The following is a 19825-nucleotide window of genomic DNA, read 5'->3' on the forward strand; positions in this document are numbered from 1 at the left end:
AGTCCCTGGTCGGGGAACTAGGAATCCTGCAAGCCACGCACTGCAGCCAAAACAAACAAAAAACAAAACAAAAAAAGAACACAGATGTTAAAAATATGACTGCCAAACTAAAATAATGTTATGGAAGGGTTGAAAGATAAAATAGAGCTAAACACCAAGAGTTTAGAGGGTGAAAAGACAAAAGGAAGGAAAATATGAGAACAAAAGATGGCATAAATATCTAGGTTCAACATTCTGCTAACAGGAATTCCAGAAAAAGATAAAAGAGAAAATGAAGAGGAAGAAACTATCAAGGAAGAACAGAAGTTTCTAAGAACTAAAGATGATCAATACTATACAAAATTAATCAGGTGTTCAGGGTGCTGGGCAGAAAGCATATAGATATAGGTGACACAGATAGATATATAGACATTGATCATTGTGAAATTTTAGAATACCAGGGATAAAAAGGCCCCAGAAGCCTCTAAAATGAAGAAAGAGTTTGCAGCCTACAAAGGAACACTGTCAGTATCATCAGATGTTGGAAGAAATAGAGCAATGTCTTTAAAGATTTTGAAGAATTGTATGCCCAACAAAACTACTGAGAGTTAGGGCAAAATCAGGTCATTCATTTCCAGACATGTACAGGGACTCAGAAAGTTAACCTGTCTTGTAAAATCATTGTGGTTTAACTAGAAATAGCCGGTAGAATTTGTTCACATTTGCTGAACATTTGCCAATATTTTCAAAATTCTATAAGCTCTCTTTGCAGTCCTATTATATGGAATAGAACATTCTCTTTAGATACATAACTCTCTTTGTATCCTTGTTACTTTTTAAACACCAAACTCCATTAGTCTGATAATCTCTCTGCTTTCCTCCACCCTTTCTTAGAATTTCCCTTGTGCATTGTTTTAAAAATCTTGTCTTATTGATTTCATTCTTTATATTTTAATCTAAATTCTGTAACTTCCGCAACTTATTAGATAACTTTTTAATAGTATATGAGAATATATAAATAACAGTCATACAAAATCAAAGTTGTACATTATTGGGGGGTGGGACTTTTTTCCTATAATATATGTTTTAATTTTACCAATATGGGAACAACATAAATATTCCTTCTTCTTTTCTTACTTTTTAACCTTTTTTGAAATTAAAAAATTTGTGATTATATATAATCGTAAAATTTGCCATCTTAACCATTTTTAGTGTATAATTCAGTGACATTAATTACATTCACGATGTTGTGCAACCATCACCACTATTTTCAAAACTTTTTTATTACCCCAAACAGAGACTCTGTAACCATTTAGCAATAACTCCCTGTTTCCCTTTCTCACAGCTCCCCGTAACCACTAATCCTTCTGTCTCCATTAATTGGCTAAATCTTTCTTATGCAACACTACTAAGAAAGAAAGATAAGATTTATTATGTAAACTATCTCTTTGCAATATTTGGATGTCATTATCTATAGTGTCTGTCTCCGTAATCTATTGTGACGTAACAAATTACCCCAAAACTTAGTGCCTTAAAACGACAATAGTTATGTATTATTTCTCATGGTTTCTGTGGATAAGGAATTCAACCAGGGTACAATGGAGATGACGTATCTGTTCCATGAGGACTGGGACTTTGCTGGAAGATCCCAAGACTGGGAGCAGGAAACATCTGAAAGCCTCTTCACTCCCATGTCTGATAATGGATGCTGGCTGTCACCTAGGGGCCTACATGGGGCTGTCAGGTTGAATACCCATACATGGTTTCTCCGTGTGGCCTGGGCTTCCCCACAACATGCTGGCTATGTTTTCAAAGGCTAGTGTCCCTCCCAAAAGATATAGAGAAGAAGAGACAGACAGAGTGCCAGCAGCCACATTAGCTTCTAGAACCTAGCCTCAAAAGTCACACAGTGATACTTTCACTGCATTCTGCTGGTTGAGACTGATACAAAGGTCCACCCAGGTTCAAGGGAGAGGAACACAGACCCCACCTCTAAATGTAGGTGTGTCAATGTCGCAAGTACACGAAATGGGATAAGAATTGGTATATGACCATTTTTGGAAATGCAGTCTGGCACAGTGTGTGTCCACCATGGTACCCAATTCAGGCCTTAGCAGGACTGCTCTAAAATTAACTCCTTTAATTTACCTTAACTGCTGGCTAATCATTTGTGGAGATGGGTATCCTCCTTTCTCTAGGAGATTGAGATTTACACATTGAAAAGAAGATGAAAAACATGAGACAGTGAAGTTGCTGTTCTTAGAAAAGAGAGATATATTTCTTAAAAAGATAATTATTAAACTGTGTCTATTAAAGAAGCTGTTCTAATTGATATCTTTAATGCTATTTGAAAAATGCTCCCTGGTCAGGAAAGTATTTTAATATGAAAAACGTATTGTTTATGAACATTGTTCGTGTTTATAGTTTGGTCATGAAAACATTTTTCTAGGTCTTGATTGACTTGAAAATTTTAAACACACAGTTGCCTCCTTTCCTTGACATACATCTAGAGCAGATAGTTTATAAAGTATATTTTTATTATATAACTCATATAGCCAAGTTACCTAACTTCTCTAAAGCTTTAGTGTCCTCATCTGAAATATGGGAAGAATAGCAGTACTAGTACCTGCCTCACAGAGCTGGCATGAGGATTAAATGAGTTGATTTATGTAAAGTACTTGGCACATTGTAAGTGCTAAAAAAAGTTAGACACAGAAAGTATATGGAGGTGTTAGTGGTATTCTACATGTATGGATATGTGAAGAGTCATTGCATGATTGAATTCATTTCCAAGAAGGGATTCAAAAGATAAAGGAATATGGCTAATGAAAAGAGTTTGTTAACCTGTTTCATTTAGGAAGAACATACTCAATAGCCTCTTAATTTAATACCTTTATTTTTCCTAGTTTGAAAAAGAAAAACAGCATGATATTCGATCATTCTTTTTACCAAACCCTAAGAAGAGACAGTTGGTGACCTCCTGTGATGAATCAAGGGTCTTCCAGGAGAAAAATACTGTAGTACCTGCAGACCTTGGAAAAACAGCTATAAGAGATTATGAAAGTGATCTTGAACCTGAAGCTAAAATAATGAAATCAGTCACCACCGATGACCACTGCAGTCCCCTGGAGGAGAAACCATCCCAGCCCAGGCAGACCAAAGCTCCGCTCATGGACAGGGTCTGTGAGGCCAAGGCCCAGGCCACCACTCCACCCCTTCCCGGTAAAGGCTGGCAGTGTGCTCTCTGCACCTATATTAATAACAAGGTAACTTCACAGTTACCTTGCTGTGAAATGTGTGAGAATCCTCGGGGCAGTGCTGGTGAGTACACAGAGGGCAACCATGAGGGGGGCTGGCGGTGGTGTCCTCAGATAACCTGTGCTTTTAGAGACAACTGCTATCATCAGAGATCTGTGTGACTGGGTACCAACTTTAGCTTTTAAGCTGGAGGAAGAACTTCACATAGTGAAGACTGTGAATTTATCCCCTTGTGGAATGTGAAAATCTCCCAGTTCTGTCAAGAATGTATATCCCCCAGCGTCTGTGACATGGCATTAATTTGGCACAAATGGACATTTCTGATTAATGCCAACAGGATGTGAATTCAGTGGGCAGGAATAGAAGCTCTGTTGCTATGGCAGCAAATATGCCTTATAGTCATAGACCTGCTGTTTTCTTTCTTTTGTAGATAATACTTGTTTTTAAATAAATTACAGATTATTATTTTTAATAGCAAAATGAATCCGGCGTAGCTTCTTTGCCTAGTAAAATATTCATTGTGCCAATGTTTCTTCCATGACAAATCATAAAAATTCCTCTATAGATCTTCTTTTAAAAACCAATTTCATGTCTATTTTATGAATTTATTCTTTTCTAAAACATGCTATTTAAAACTAGAAATCATAAACATACCTCAGAGTATATTTTTCTAGCATGATATGCCATTTGCTGATGTTTTATTTTTGAAATGATTATTAACAACTGTGGTTGTCTTAAGAAAAGATCATTAGTATTCCTTTTGTTTCCAATTCTAGAGACCATTTTTATGGCAACTGAAAATGCCAAGTTGACCGTTTTGGAAACTGGAAAAAATCATAAATAAAATAAAATTTTATCAACTGTAATAATTATACACATCCACTTTTCCATCTTACGTGAATTCTTCTGAGTATTGACATTAACGAAGACTCAGCAAAGATAGAAGCTCTGATGCTTCCAGTTCCTTCCTGCTTTCCTTGCTCTCCTCTGCCTTAGTTTTGATGTGAAAGAAAATGTAATCAGTAGCTGAGTCTTTCCTCCTTCAATTCTGGGTGTTCCTACCAAAACTGACAAGTCTGCCATCTGGGTAGTTATATTTGTAATGTGGACACCTGTTGTCTATGAACTAAATTGGAGCCACAAGCTTATTCCATATAATATCTCCCACAATTTGCATTATCTCATTCAATTTCCAACTGCTACAGGCAATAAAAATAAAATATCTCGTGACTACAAAATAATATCAGTTCACATGAAGTCTGTAAATTGAGTGACTGAGCAATAAAAATCATAGTTTAATAAGGTTTTTTCTTTTTTTTTAATTTTTGGCTGAGTTGGGTCTTTGTTGCTGAACGTGCGGGCATTCTCTACTTGCGGCGAGCGGGGGCTACTCTTCCTTGTGGTGTGTGCGCTTCTCATTGCGGTGGCTTCTCTTGTTGCGGAGCATGGGCTCTAGGCATGTGGACTTCAGTAGTTGAGGCTAACGGGCTCTAGAGCGCAGGCTCAGTAGTTGTGGCGCACGGGCTTAGTTGCTCCACGGCATGTGGGATCTTCCCGGACCAGGGCTCAAACCTGTGTCCCCTGCATTGGCAGGTGGACTCTTAACCGCTGCACCACCAGGGAAGCCCTAATAGGGTTTTATAGTTCTGATTTTTCTCTGTGATACTAAGAGCAGCAATGAAGATTTCTAGAACCATGATTTAATAAGCAAACTGTCAAGCAGTCTAGGAAAACAAAACACCTTTTGTGAATATGAAACAGTCTGATTAAGAGCAATACATATTCTTTCTTTTTTTTTTTTAATCAATCTATTTATTTATTTTTGGCTGTGTTGGGTCTTCGTTGCTGTGCGCGGGCTTTCTCTAGTTTCAGTGAGCAGGGGCTACTCTTCGTTATGGTGTGCAGGCTTCTCATTGCGGTGGCTTCTGTTGTTGCAGAGCACGGGCTCTAGGCGCGCAGGCTTCAGTAGTTGTGGCACACAGGCTCAGTAGTTGTGGCGCACGGGCTTAGTTCCTCCGCAGCATATGGGATCTTCCCAGACCAGGGCTCGAACCCGTGTCCCCTGCATTGGCAGGCGGATTCTTAACCATTGTGCCACCAGGGAAGTCCCCAAGATCAATACATATTCTAAGTAATGGTGATATTACTGTGTATGATAGTTATAATTATTAGATTAATACTACTGCAGTTTGACATAATGATTTCCAACCTTGATGTGGATGCATCCCAAAAGCATTAAAAAGCAGAATTAATTCTAATCCATCTACATTTTAGTTTAGTTTATTATTTTAAACTTTTTATTTTATATTGGAGTATAATTGGTTAACAATGTTGTGTCAGTTTCAGGTGTATGACAGAGTGACTCAGTTATGGTATACATGTATCCATTCTTTTTCAAATTCTTTTCCCAATTGGGTTGTTACATAATATTGAGGAGAGTTCCCTGTGCTGTACAGTAGGTCCTTGTTGGTTATCCATTTTAAATATAGCAGTGTGTACATGTCTATCCCAAACTCCCTAACTATCCCTTCCCCCCCATAATTCATCCAAATTTTTAAATCAATACCTGCCGTATAACAGTTTGAGGAAACAGTGGAATTCAAAAAATTAAAGGAGCAATATTAGGATATAGGACTGGAAAGTCCTATAAAGGTTGCTAACGCAGTCTCTAGTATGTTAGATAAAATTTGGTATAATGTACATTGAACACTAGTATTGTGCTTTGTTCTTAACAGCTAGTGCTTATACTCAGCATCTTATAGCTCATATGCCCAGATTGGATGTATCTTGAATTCCAGATTGGATGTATCTAGTGGCCTATGTAACATCTCCACCTGGATGTCCAAATGGGTACCTCAGGCTTAACTTGTCCAAAATGGAATTCTTGATTCACCACCACCACATCTAACACTAAATCTTCTCTCCCCCCATCTTCCCCACATCGTGTTAAAAACCTAGAGGCAGCATCTTTGATTCTTCCCTCTCCTGCCACTTCATGAAGTTCTGCTAGTATAACCTCTACAATATATCTTGATTCCAGCCACTTCATCTTCACTGCTACCGTCCCACTGGAAGCCACCATCATCTCTCTCTCAGGGCCTCAGAAGCCTCCCAGAGGCTGGTCCTTCTCTACACAGCAGTGATCCTTTAAAAACTCAGATCATTACATTCCTTTGCTTAAAACCCTTTAATGGCTTCCAGTTACACTAAGAATCTAATCTAAGAATACAGGCCCCCTGGGGCCAGGCTTCCTAGATTCCTGAGCAGCTCTCAGCTCAAAAGGGCCTGCTGACTTTTCTCCTCCTACCCCATCCCCTTACTCACTTTCTCTCTTTATCTGAAAAGATCCTATTTGTTTACCTGTTTATTTCTGCCCCTTGGAATGGAATCCCCAGGAAGCAGGGAAATTTCTGTCTTGTCTTGTCTTCTGCTCTGCCTCTCCAGCACCTAGAGTAGTACTTGGTATTTAGTGACTCCCGATGCATGTTTTGAAAGAAAGAACAAACATTGTTGACTTTGTTTCTTTTTATAAAACCTAGCTGTGACTATTTTTTAACCTTACTTTTCTATATTGGGCTTAGAATACATAATGACTTTACCTAAATGTAAATTATTTGTTTGATTTTAATAAACAAATTAATTTGTTTATTTGTTGTACAAATTTGTTCTACAAATAGATAGCCTCCACCACACCCAGTATAAAAACAGAAACGAGAAAGGTGATTCTCGGAAAGACACCTCCGAAAAAATATGGACTAGTTCTGACGGGGAAAAACAAGTCCTTGCCAAACATTCAGCACCTAAACCGTTAGCTGAGAGCCAGGAAGAAGTTTCAAAAACTGAGGGTGAGGACAGACTCACACCCCAGCCAGGTGATGGTAAGTCTTGCTTCCATTTCCAGGATCCAAATAATAACCATATACGTAGACACATAATACTGTTAGTAGACTTGCGATTACTACCTTGTTCCAGGTTCCTTGTATTCCCTTTTGTATTAAAAATACCAACTACTTGTAACTACATACATAAGCACCAGATGGCTGGAAGAGCAGAGCTGCTGACATTCAGATGTTACACAGAGAGCTAAACCCATATGTGGCCGCATGTACTATCTCCGGCCTGTTGCCCGGCCTCCACTGAGCCTGGCCCATTCTCCCGGTGAGAGGGTGGTTTTAATGTTTGGGGGTTCCTTTGGACCATGTGGATTGTTGTAAGATTGACAGATTATTAACTGCCACTTAGGAGGTCATTAACCCTTCACACATGAATTTCTTTTAAATGGCTACAATTAACTGGCATATTTTATATTTAGGGTTTTGAGGGTTTTGTTTTTTTTTTTTAATAATTTCAAGACTGTGTGAATCATGAGTGTGTTTGGAACCAGCCATGTAGTGTCTCAGATTTATTTACTTTTTTGTTGTTTCCATTCATCATTTATAGCTGTGATGGTTGACAAATACCAGCCTATATGTCATACATCACTCTTTATGGGCCAACTGGCAAAAGATTGTGAGTACTTTTGGGTTATTTTCTTTGTTACCCAGTTGGTGACCATAGTAACCCACAGGTCGATGTTCTCATTATAACAACCCCAAAATGGTTGGGATGGACTGTCAGTTTTTCTTTTAAGGTAGTTGCTGTTAAACATAGATGATTTAGAGTTGGGTTCATAGCTCTAAAATGAAATGTTCGTTTAAGTATTTCTGAGCTCAGGGCATCCTCCTTTCTTCTTTACTCAGCTTTCCTTTCCTCTAATTCCTCAAGGTCTTCCCAGAACTATCTTCCAATGGATCCTGTTTAGATCTGTTAATTTTAACGGCCTTTAAGTAGACAATGTAGACTCAGACTCTTTGTCTCTAGTTTCCTTGTTCTTGCTGTGACAGTCCCTCCAGTGCTGATGAAGCTGTTGCTCTAGGATAGCGTACTGCTCAGTTAACTAAACATCAGACCCACAATCAGCAACTGGCAATTGTCATCACCTGGGCCATGAGTCTCTCCATCTATGGCAGGGAAATACTGGCATATCAGTTACAAATTGGTCCCTTGATGAAGATATATGTTAGCTTTACTTACACATACTTTTCAAAAATCACTAGACTTTTATTTATTTATTTATTTACCGGAGTATACTTGCTTTATAATACTGTGTTAATTTCTGCTGTGCAGCAAAGTGAATCAGCCACACGTGTACATATATCCCCTCTTCCTTGTGTTTCCTTCCCATTCAGGTCACCACAGAGCATTGGGTACAGTTCCCTGTGATATACAGTCTGTTTTCATTAGTTATCTTTTTTTTTTTCCGCGGTACACGGGCCTCTCACTGTTGTGGCCTCTCCCGTTAACGGAGCACAGGCTCCGGACACACAGGCTTAGCGGCCATGGCTCACGGGCCTAACCGCTCCGCGGCATGTGGGATCTTCCCGGATTGGGGCACGAACCCATGACCGCTAGCATCAGCAGGCGGACTCTCAACCACTGCGCCACCAGGGAAGCCCCATTAGTTATCTCTTTTATACATAGTAGTGTATGTATGTCAATCCCAATCTCCCAATCCACCCTACCCGCCTTTTCCCCCTTGGTATCCAAAAATCACTAAACTTTTAAAAATTCTATTCTGCTAGTGAAACTTGCATTTCCCCCATACCTATTCCCTCTTCTCTCTCTCTCTTTTTTTTTTTTTTTACTTCTCAAATCACTGGGCTGAGACCGCCACAAAAGCGATATGCTTCACGTCTACTCACTAACATGAATTTACTTGAAAAACAGAAGGAAGACAGAGAAGGCACATTATAGTAAAATGCTTCTTGTATCCACATATGCTCTTTTAGAACCAGAGTGGTATATACCACGCTGGAACTGTAGTTTTGTTCTAACTGGAATTCTGGGGGTCTGGAAGGATGGCTGTATCTTCAAAAGATACGTTATCTGTAGTTTCAAACCATTAAATTATACTTCATGAAAACAATGAAAAGAAAAATGTCCCCTAATGTAGCTACTAGCTACCAAGAATGTCAACTGACTTGGAGTTGTTCTCGTAATGCTTTTTATCAAAGAGTGACTTCTGATCTTTAAGCATTAATGCATTAACCGTAGTTCTTCAAATCTGGAGACACAGTGATTATGAGATGCACTTACTTTATGTACATTAAAAAAGAAAACAACTCTGTCAATTAAGCTACGACACAATAAATTAATGATAGCCCAGACCAGATCATAAGACCCTCTGTTGCTTTGACATCACTTTCATTTGTTCTGAGGGATCTGGCAGCTTCTCCTGCCTTCCCTTGCCTTGCTTGGCATGTAATAGACAACCCTTTTGCACATTTCGGTATTCAAATATAAAACATCTTTCTCTGTTTGCAGTGATCTCCCTTTCTTAGGTCCCGTGAAGCGCTTGGTTATTCCTTGGCAAGAATAAGAAATTTCTCAATGAGAAATTCTGGTTATTCCTCTGGTGATACATAGTTGCTTCTTTAATAACAAATTTATGCTCTTCTGCTCTGTGTCCAAGTTTTTCGTATACGTGATAACTTTTCATTTCAATCCCAAACCATAGTGAAACATTTTGAAGACATTTTAAAGGTAATTAAACTTAATACTCAGTAACAACAATGCTTGTATCTCAAGTGTAGTGTCAAAGTGACAACGATATTGTAGTTATGACTAAGCTTATGCTCAGGCAGTGACAACTTCCTCACAACTGCCACCTGGCCAACCATGGTTGTAAAATGCCACGATTATTGACTGTAAGGCATGCCGATTTCAGAGATGTTAAAGTGTGGAAAAAAATGTACATTTTGAATTTATGAAATATGGGAACAGTCCACAATCCAAGTTTGTAAAGTGACTGATGCCTTGATTAGAAAAATTAAAATAGATGACATTGCTAAATAGAATCTCAAACAAAAATCATAGACTTCTAGATCTGGAAAAATACCTTAAAAGGTCACTGAGGAACTCTGGCAGAGGTTAAGAGCACAGGCTCTGGAGCCAGATTACTGGTCTCTTACTAGTGGCCTTGGGCAGATGAATGTGTCTCAGTTTCCTCCTCTGTAAAATGCCCTACTTAATTTCTGAGAGGTGTTAATATATGTACTTGGAACAGTACCTGGCACATTTTAAGTGCTTGCTAAGTGCTAACTGTAATTATTATTTAGATCTGCTTGAATAACCCTATTTCTCTTGCAGAATATATCAGTCAGTAGGACTGAGAAAGGAAAAATAAAGAGGGATTATCAGAAAGGAGGCTTCTCCACTCATCTCCTTTTGTGAATGTGAGGCACCAGGCCATAGGCCATCAGTCATTTAGGTGGCCCTCGACATAGCTGTATTGCTGCTGAGAACCAAAATGGTGCTCATTCAGTCTTAACTTAAACCCTCTCTAGCAACAGGAATAGATTCTAGAAGCCTTCAAGATCGATAAGGACTCTTAAGGGGCAGGAAACTCTCCCTTATGCCTGACTCTTACCTTTTTAGCGAATGCTGCATTTCTTTTTTTCTTGTTGGGTCATTAGCAACAGTTCAAAGCAGCTGGTTACCACATAAGCCAATATGCTCTTAGATGGCCTACCATGTTTTATTTCACACCCAGACACATGTACTTCGTCAAATATGTTGATATATTTGTTATCATCCTAACCCACAGAAGATTAGAATAAGCTGTTTTGGACAGAGGGCAGATTCACCTTCAGGTTCTTTTTTATCTTGTTTATTAGAACAGTTGAAGAGTACGGACACTTTGCCAGTGTGTGATACCTTAATGTTTTGTGCAAGTAAGAACACTGACCGGATTCATGTCTATACTAAGGTAAGCTTCATGTGGATTCTGGAAACGTACAGAAGGCTTCCTTTTCTCATGTTTCAGTGGAGATAATTAATTTTATTAGCAATGAGATAGGCATCAAGTTCTTTTCCTCCTTAAAGCTAATTTTCACATTCCTCTGTTAAATCTAAAGGCAATGAGAGGTAAACAGCATAGTAGTTAAAAGAGTGTAGACTTCAGGGCCAGGGTGCCTCAGTTCAAATCTGTCCTAACTGTGGAATCTTGGACACAGTACTTAACTGCTCCGTGCCTCAGTCTCCTCAACTGTAAAATATGGAGGAGTTGTTGCCAGGACAAAATAAGCTAATTCCTGTAGGGCACTTAGCGCAGTGCCTGGCCGTCATGAGCTCTCACTCAGAGTTGGCTCCTGCACTGATCCTGCAGCTACAGCAGCAGTAGCGTCTTTACAGAAGCCTAAGCCTGCCCATCCGTGTGGAGTAAACCCTAGGAAGCTTTAATAATAGGATTGCTCCTATTCCCGCCATAGCCCGGGTTAGCAGCACTCAGACTTTTCAGGACCTCTCTGCACTCCTAAAATTTGTTGAGGACCCAAAGAGCTTTTGTTTATGTGGGTTATATTTATTGATGTTTACTGTTTGAAATTAAAATGGAAACACTTTAAAATATTTGCTTAAGAGTAAGTCCATTATATATTTATAGAAGAAGCGTATTTTTATGAAAACTAATTATATCTGACAAAACAAAAACAGTGTTCAGTGAGGAAAGTGGCATTGTTTTACAGTTTTAGCAATTTCCTCTGAAGTCTCAGTAGAAGACAGTGGGATTCTCAGATCTGCCTGTGCATGGGAAACTTCACTGTACATTCATAAGAGAATGAGAGTGAAAAAGGCCAATGATGTTGTACTATTACTATAAAACTCTTGTGACTCTCTGGATCTTCTGAAAGGGTCTTGCAGACCATGTGAGAATCTTTGGTCGAGAGTAACTAGTGTGAGTGTTTGAGAGAAAAAATTGCTAAGATTATGAACACTTTTGTTTGTTCTACGGTTTCAAACCTCTAATCTTCATAAGTATCATAAAATAGTATTTGTGCGTTTTTAAACTCATGGGTCACCCTATTGAAAGAATGCCTTTTTGGTCTTGTTTTGTTTTGTTTTGTTTTTTGGCCGTACCACACAGCATGCGGAATCCTAGTTCCCCGACCAGGGCTAGAACCGTCACCCATCCTGTCCTCCACAGTGGAAATGTGGAGCCCTAACCACTGGACCACCAGGGAATTCTCAGAATGCCTTTTTAAAGATAACTTATTTGGAGCTGCCCAAACACAGTTATGGGTTTTCTGCTAAACCAAATATTAGATACAGATAGATGGTGTACCACGTAATAATCTTCAGTTCTAACTGAATATTAGAAGATACTGCTAGAAGATTAGAGATGGCTAGGATCCTGAATACCAGAAGCCCCAGGCAGCCTCCACTGTAGGACCACCACCAAGAGCGATACTGAGAATGAAGACAGGACACGTTCCCCTTAAAGGCTTGGACTTTGGTCCACCATGTGGAACCTCTAGACTCGGGGAGCACCAAGGACCCCTCTGCTCACCTAGAGACAGGTCTAAGTGCCTGTGCTTCCTTGTCCCCTCATATGGGGAGTTCCAGGCTGTGCTTCTCAGACCATCATGTCTACATGATCTGAGAATAACAGAGAACGGATCCCCCAGGGGCTGGAAGGTCCAGAAGCCGGAAGGCGGACCCCAGGCAGAGCACATACAGGAATTCAGAAGCCCTTAAACTTTTTACTCTCAGTGAAGCCTCTGCATCCTGGATCATCTGATCAGGGTGTTTCCCCCTTGGGTGGAGACCGGAGAGAAACTGCAAACTCCTGGTAGAGAGTGGAGTGTGCCCACCGCCGGGCAAATACCGTGGCCTCCCTGACCCACATTCTGGCTCGAACGCCCCCGCCTGTGCACTAGTCTCAAGTGCATTTTTATGACTCTTCTAAATACTTACATGTCCCCTTGCCGTGAAATGTTGTTCAATCAGTTTTCTAAACCTGAGACGCTAAGCAGATGAAATGTCAACAGGGATTTTCACAGCTACAGGAGAGTTCGGATGAAAGCTTTCCTTTTTACCTTAGGAGATCTGAAATAAAATCTAGAAACAGAAATTTGCATAAAAATCCTAGTTCAGTGCCCAAAAGAGCACCCTTTAAAAGGAAGAGCAGTAACAGATGTTTAGCATCTTATGTCATGTTAATAGTATACCTCTAAAGAACTGTTCATTTCAGCCAGAATCCCGTGTCTAATGCAGAGTTTAGAGTAACGATTACATATCTAAACTTTTAATCACTATGTAAGTACTTTTTGTATGTTTTTTCCCCCAAAGTGATGTGGGAACTGTAACGTTACCTTTTGGCTGAGAGAATTCTATAGAATGTGGGTTCAACTATTGTTTATACAGTAGATTTCCGTATACAAAGATTCTTCTTTCCCTTTGTAAAAGAAATACTTCATGTTTAAACCTCGTATTTGACTGACCACACCCCTCTGCATGGGATCGTTTGCCCTTAAGATTGAATGCAGTGAGGACACCCAGAGGCCGTGAGAGCCTGGCCCTCCTTCTCCACTCAGCGTTCTTTCAGGGGAGCTGTGTGGGTGGAGTCTTGTCTAGAATGAGCCTCCTCAGTTTATCTTTTAGGAGACTGGGCATGCGATGCCATAATAGAATTCTTTACTTTTAAAATAATTATTAGTGCCTACAGACAAAATGTATTAATATTGCCTTCCTAATCCATAATCAGGATGGAAACCGGATGAACTGTAATTTCATTCCTTTGGATATAAAATTAGACCTTTGGGAAGATTTACCAGCAAGCTTTCAGCTGAAACAAAATCGCTCCCTGGTAAGAACAGTCCTGCGCGTTTGTTCTAAATGAAAATTTGTTGAGTAATTTTAATGACCTTTTTTGAGTTTAATAAAAGCAGAGCACTTTGTGGCCCGTTGCAGAGTCAAATCACTGGTTGCATTTTAATCAGTCCAGGCAGTGCCTATGAATTACCCCGGTGCTAAGAATAAACATGAAATCTGTTTCCTTGGCAAATGATGACACCTAGGTTTGCTGTTTCTGTGTATAGAATCATCCCCACATCATTTAATTCTCATTCACACGATTAGCAACTGTGATGTCTGTATCTGACAGAATCACCTTTTATCTTTGTAGATTAAGTTCTAACACTGACAAGCTCTGAGAGCAGGGATAAATACCACGTGGGGTGACTCCATTCGTTGCTGCAAGCATCTGTGTGCAGCCACAGGCCACATACCCGTTGGGGAGGCCTTAGTTCTCCTCTGTGGCTGATTTATCTTCACTGCTAAGAAGGGTCAGCATCGCAGGGGCTGAGCCAGCATGCAGTGTACCACTTTTTACAAGAAAATAGTGATTATGTTTTTGCCCTTTGAGCGGAAATGAAACATTGCCCCTGGTTGGCTGCACCTGTCTCAAAGGAAAAGGTAGCCATGAGCTGTTTTCTTTGGTATCATGTAATCTTGATTCTCAGATTGCCAGAAAATAGCCAATTACCTATAATTGACCAATAAAGTAAGAGTAATGGTAACCCTAATAAAAGGTGCCGGATTTATTATTGATGGCTTCTTTCCTGTGAGAATTTAGGTAGTCAGGTACAAGCGATGCTCAGATGTTGCACTGTGACTGTCACCACCACAAGACCCACTGTCCCCAAGACCAGTTTTGCCTCGGCCACTGGTGGGGTGTGTCCTTCCAACAGCCAGACCACTTTTGGTCTCTGTGTGCATTAAAGACATAGGCTGAGTGTCCTGAAGGGTGCCTTTAGAGAGTCTATGGTTTAAACGAGACCTGTGCAGAACTGGCCATAGATAGTTCACAATAAAGATAGGAAAACTGCATCAAATTGAAGAAAGCCTTAAACTGTGAAACTCAAAGCCTATTTGGGGGATATAATAAAACATCCGTTTTCAGATGTTATAAGTAGCCTCACTTTCAAAGGAAGATGCCTGGCGAGCTGTACACTCTTTTCATTATCTCATTTTCTGCCAGATTTTGAGGTTTGTTCGAGAATGGAGTAATCTAACTGCTATGAAGCAAAGGATGATCAGGAAAAGTGGGCAGCTGTTCTGCAGCCCAACTCTTGCTCTGGAAGAGATCACAAAGCAGCAAACCAAACAAAACAGTACCAGGAGGTATGAGTTGTCTGTCTTTATTTCGTACTTTATTACTTGTCATGGTTATTTCTACCGGAGGGTCTAAGGCATTTTATTAACCACTAATGAGATCCTGATGAGTTAAGAGAAAATTATACATCAAATGACAGCTTATATTTTGTGAACTTGATCATATCTGCTGGAAAGGATTCAAGTTGTCTGGGTCTTGCTCACTATGGGTCCTGCTCGTCAAGAGAGAGGCCAGAGTCCCAGGTTGATCTGACCTGTGACCTGCCCAGCCTGGGCTACTGGTTGACAAGAGGAAAACATTTCCCTGATATAACAGTGGAACCTGCCTCTGGGCCCCATCTGCCCTTCATTCTTGGAGTGTGAATCTTGGGTGCCATGCAGCATGGGAGCTGGTTCTGTTTGATGTACTACCAGGCAAGTTAGCAGAAGGTTAACAATTTTCATACCCATGGTTGGAAACAAAGTAATAGGAAAGGTTAAATGTCTCACATTTGTAACTGTCTTGCCTTTATCATTATAGGTCCCTTTCTACTCTCTGTACACTACCTGTCCTTTCTTGGCATCATCATCATCTTTGCCTCACTCAGGCATCCCCTTGTGTGATCTGAAATCCCCATTCTCTGTAGACTCTTTTTCAGCATGAAGCAAAGATTCACAGGAAAAGCAGTCAGCCATTCTACACCCCAACTCCTGCTTTGGAAGAGATCACAAAGCACCAAACCCAACAGCAGCATTGGCAGAAAAAGCTTCTTCCTTTAGCTCTTGCTGTCTCCATATACCTGTAATCTCTCTTCATCCTCACATTCCATCATTTTATGATCTCTAGCTTTTTCCATGCACACAGGTGAAAAAAATCCATCAATGCAATGTGAAGGGGTGCAGCTGGTTAACTACATTATATTGCAATACTGTGAAAATCTCTTCAGCCGTTTCCAAATAGAGCTGTGGTGTATTCACATGCGAGAACAAGGAACGATGTTTGTGATAAATTGTTAAGGGTAAAGATAAGTATAAAAAAGGATGGAGACACAAACATATAATTGCTATCATTGACATAGTAAGTGTCGGGGAGGATACCTTAGAAACACGTATCAGAGGTTTCTCTAGGACATTGTTCTCAAACAGGGGCAGTTTCTTCTCTGGGTAGCAGTCTTGTGAGACATTTTTAGATTGTCACGATTAGGGGATACAACTGGGAACATCTAGTGGGTAGAGGCTGGAATATTGCTAAAAATTCTGCAGTGAACAGGAACAAATAGTTACTGATTTCAAAATGTCACTAGCGCACTGTTGAGAAGTTTTACTCTACACCATATGATTAGAGGATTTGTGGAGATGGTAGGCACTTTATACTTTTTGCTGGGATTACAAACTCATGTGAGTAAAAACAAAGCAAGGAACTGTAAATGAATGAATGAGATCAGGTGTAAAACTAGAAAAGGAAGGGGTAGGGAACAGAACTATAGCAAATTAGAAAGTACATAACCCGTCTAACGTCACTCAAATTCAGATTAAAAAATAAAACACTGTAAGAGTCAAATAAAGCCTTTTGACTCGTTGGATATATCCATGAGCTGCCAGTTTTGAACTATCGCCTCAACTCTTTATACTGGTTGAATTTTCCCCTGAGTGTGTATTGCTTTATGTAAAAAATACATTAAAAATATATGTGTGTATTTATACATACACACACAAACCTACACATACATATACAGACACACTTAACAAAAAACACGATGCCTATTTTATTTTTCTCAATACTTCTTCCAGTCCTCTCCTTTTTTCATTTTTATAACCATAGTCTTAGTTGAAGTATTGGTCTTCTCTTTACATGATCATAATACCCTTCCTAACTGAATTTACAGCATGCCCCATTGTTTCTTCTCCAGCAGACATGGAAGCACCACCTCAGAAAGACGGCTGGTCAGGTGTAAAAGCAAAAGTCATAAAATCAATATAAAACCAAGTCAGACACACAGTGTTATTTATTAAAATATATGTAGGTGATATATTAAAGATAAAACTATGTTAACAAGCAGCAGAGTAAATAATCAGATTTGTATTTTAAGAGCTCACTCTGGCAGCAGTTAGAAGGTTAGACTGAAAGGGCAAGACTCGAAGGGAGACAAGTGGCATTAGCTTCCTGTGGCTGCCGTGACAAATTACCACAAACTTAGCAGCTTAAAACAACAGAAATTTATTATCTCACGGTTTTTAAGTCAGCAGTCTGAGTTGGCTCTACTTGTTTCTCTGCTCTGGATTTTACGAGGCTGAAAAAAAGATGGCTGGGCTCTTACTGATAGTCTGGGAAGAATCCATTTCCACACGCATTCAGGTTGTTAACAGAATTCAGTTCATTGTGGCTGTAGGACTTAGGTTTCCTTGCTGACTGTCGACTGGGAGCCACTCTCAGCTTCTTTTTAGTTCTAGCACATGGGCCCCTACATCTCAGGATCAGAAGTGGTGTGTGAAATCCTTCTCGTGCTTTGAATTGCTCCCTGTCTTAAGGTCAGCTAATTCGTAACCTTAATTACATCTGCAGCATCCCTTTACAGCATTACCTAGATAAGTGTTCAATTGAATACCAGGCGACAGGACTCCTAGGGGAGCTATCTTTAAAATTCTGCTTACCACAGAAGTTAAGAGACTATTACAATAGACCTGGAGAAAAAAGATGAGGGCTTTTATTGAGGCATTAGAAATGGGAATGGAGGAAAGAGAGTAAAGAGATGTGTTACAGAAGTAGATCTAGAGACCTTGGTCACTGATGAAAGAGAGGTGGAGAGAGGGGGCTCCAGGGACATGGACTTAGCAGAGCCATGAAAATGAAACATGTGCACCTGCAGAGGGGGATGCTTTGAGGAAGCATGCTGATTCTGGCTGTAGAACCCCAGTAAGTCTCAGTAAACTGGAGTAACTGTGTCTCTCTGAAAGCAGGTATGAAAGATGGGGCTACACAACAGCATTGATTGGAAGTCTATATGAGGAGCAGTTAGACATTGGATGCCTTGCCTTCCCACTGTCCTCTATAGAGAAACTGAACGAGAGAGGCACCAGTCTTGGAAAAACCAACCTCAGTGGAGATAAAGGGAGAGGCGTTATACTGGAAACTACACTCCCCAGATCCCGTTCTTGGCTCAGCTGCCATACCAGCAGCCACATTTTACTTTCTAGGTGTAAGATTAGAGGATTCATCTCTGAAAAGATGGAATGGCTTCAGAATAAAGACACATATATACTAGTTTTCAGGAATTCTCCCAAAAGCAACGGCTAGAAGGCTAGAACTCCCAACGTGATCATCCTCCAGTGGCATGCACTCATTTGCAGGCTGCGTCCAAGCTCAGAGTTTGTAGTCAGCTTTTGAGCAGCTCGCTCTTAAATATAAATAGAAGCCAAGATCACCAGCCATTGTTTAGGTTCCTAAGCGGGTTTCCACTTGTCAAAGGGCAGGTCTGATTCACTTGGAAACCTGTGGGTTTAGAATGCCAAATTTATCCTCTAGCCACAGCTGATCTCTAAAGCAAGTCAACAGCCTAGAGCCCAGCACTGTTCTTTCTTTTTTTTTTTTTTTTGGGTTGTGCTGGGTCTTGGTTGCAGCAGACGGGTTCCTTAGTTGTGGCATGCATGTGGGATCTAGTGCTCTGACCAGGGATCAAACCCAGGACCCCTGCATTGGGAGCGCAGTCTTAACCACTGCACCACCAGGGAAGTCCCGAGCCCACCACTCTTCTCATTGGTTCAGGCCACCTTCCAACTCACTCCTCTTTTATTGCAAAACTTGGCATCTCCTCCGATCACCCCCATCCAGGAATTACTTGAGTAGACAGCATTCTTCCTTCCCTATCTGTCAAAATTCGGATTTACCATAATCCTTTTGAAAGTTGGTGTGCTTACATGAACATTTTGGCAAAACTCAATGGAAAATTAAATATTGGTAACGCAGCTACGTTTGAAAAGTTGCCAGCAACCCACTTTGGGGTTGATTGATCCATTTCTTGTGGTTTCCAAAAATTTGTACTTAAACCTCTCATAGGAAGTAACCTCTGGTTATTTTTAGTTCTTAAATCTCTGAATAGATTTCTCAGCATCTTTTTTTTTAATTAATGAATTAATTTATTTGTGGCTGCATTGGGCCTTCGTTGCTGCGCACGGGCTTTCTCTAGTTGTGGCGAGCGGGGGCTACTCTTCGTTGCAGTGCGTGGACCTCTCATTGCGGTGGCTTCTCTTGTTGCGGAGCATGGGCTCTAGGCACGCGGGCTTCAGTAGTTGTGGCTTGTGGGCTCTAGAGTGCAGGCTCAGTAGTTGTGGCACACAGGCTTAGTTGTTCCACAGCATGTGGGATCTTCCCGGACCAGGGCTCGAACCCATGTCCCCTGCATTGGCAGGCGGACACCCAACCACTGCGCCACCAGGGAAGTCCCAGCTTTCTCAGCATCTTTTAAAGTTACTAAATTAAGCTTCTAAGCTTTTAAACATTGAATAATCCCTGAGGCAAGGCTTAATATCCCATTGCCCATCAAAGCTAGAAGCTTTTGAGTTCTTTTAGAATATGCTGGAATACTTTAGCAAAGTGCTTTTGTCAAGGGAATGAAATGGT

The 19825-nt window shown here is 40.4% G+C and overlaps 1 protein-coding gene across 3 annotated transcripts in view; it reads left to right on the forward strand.

Annotated features, from left to right (window-relative positions):
• The window catches only part of ZRANB3 (zinc finger RANBP2-type containing 3), a 253353-nt gene that overhangs the window by 224639 nt on the left and 8889 nt on the right, over positions 1–19825 (forward strand). For all 3 annotated transcript variants that reach the window (XM_024764099.1, XM_024764100.1, XM_024764101.1), the window contains 5 exons: positions 2886–3300; positions 6915–7115; positions 10953–11044; positions 13820–13921; positions 15095–15237. In XM_024764099.1, coding sequence (XP_024619867.1) covers positions 2886–3300; positions 6915–7115; positions 10953–11044; positions 13820–13921; positions 15095–15237 — 953 coding nt within the window. The remainder of the gene's footprint in view (positions 1–2885; positions 3301–6914; positions 7116–10952; positions 11045–13819; positions 13922–15094; positions 15238–19825) is intronic.

This window comes from Neophocaena asiaeorientalis, unplaced genomic scaffold, assembly GCF_003031525.2.
Source record: "Neophocaena asiaeorientalis asiaeorientalis breed wild unplaced genomic scaffold, Neophocaena_asiaeorientalis_V1.1 scaffold102, whole genome shotgun sequence".
Lineage (NCBI taxonomy): Eukaryota > Metazoa > Chordata > Mammalia > Artiodactyla > Phocoenidae > Neophocaena > Neophocaena asiaeorientalis.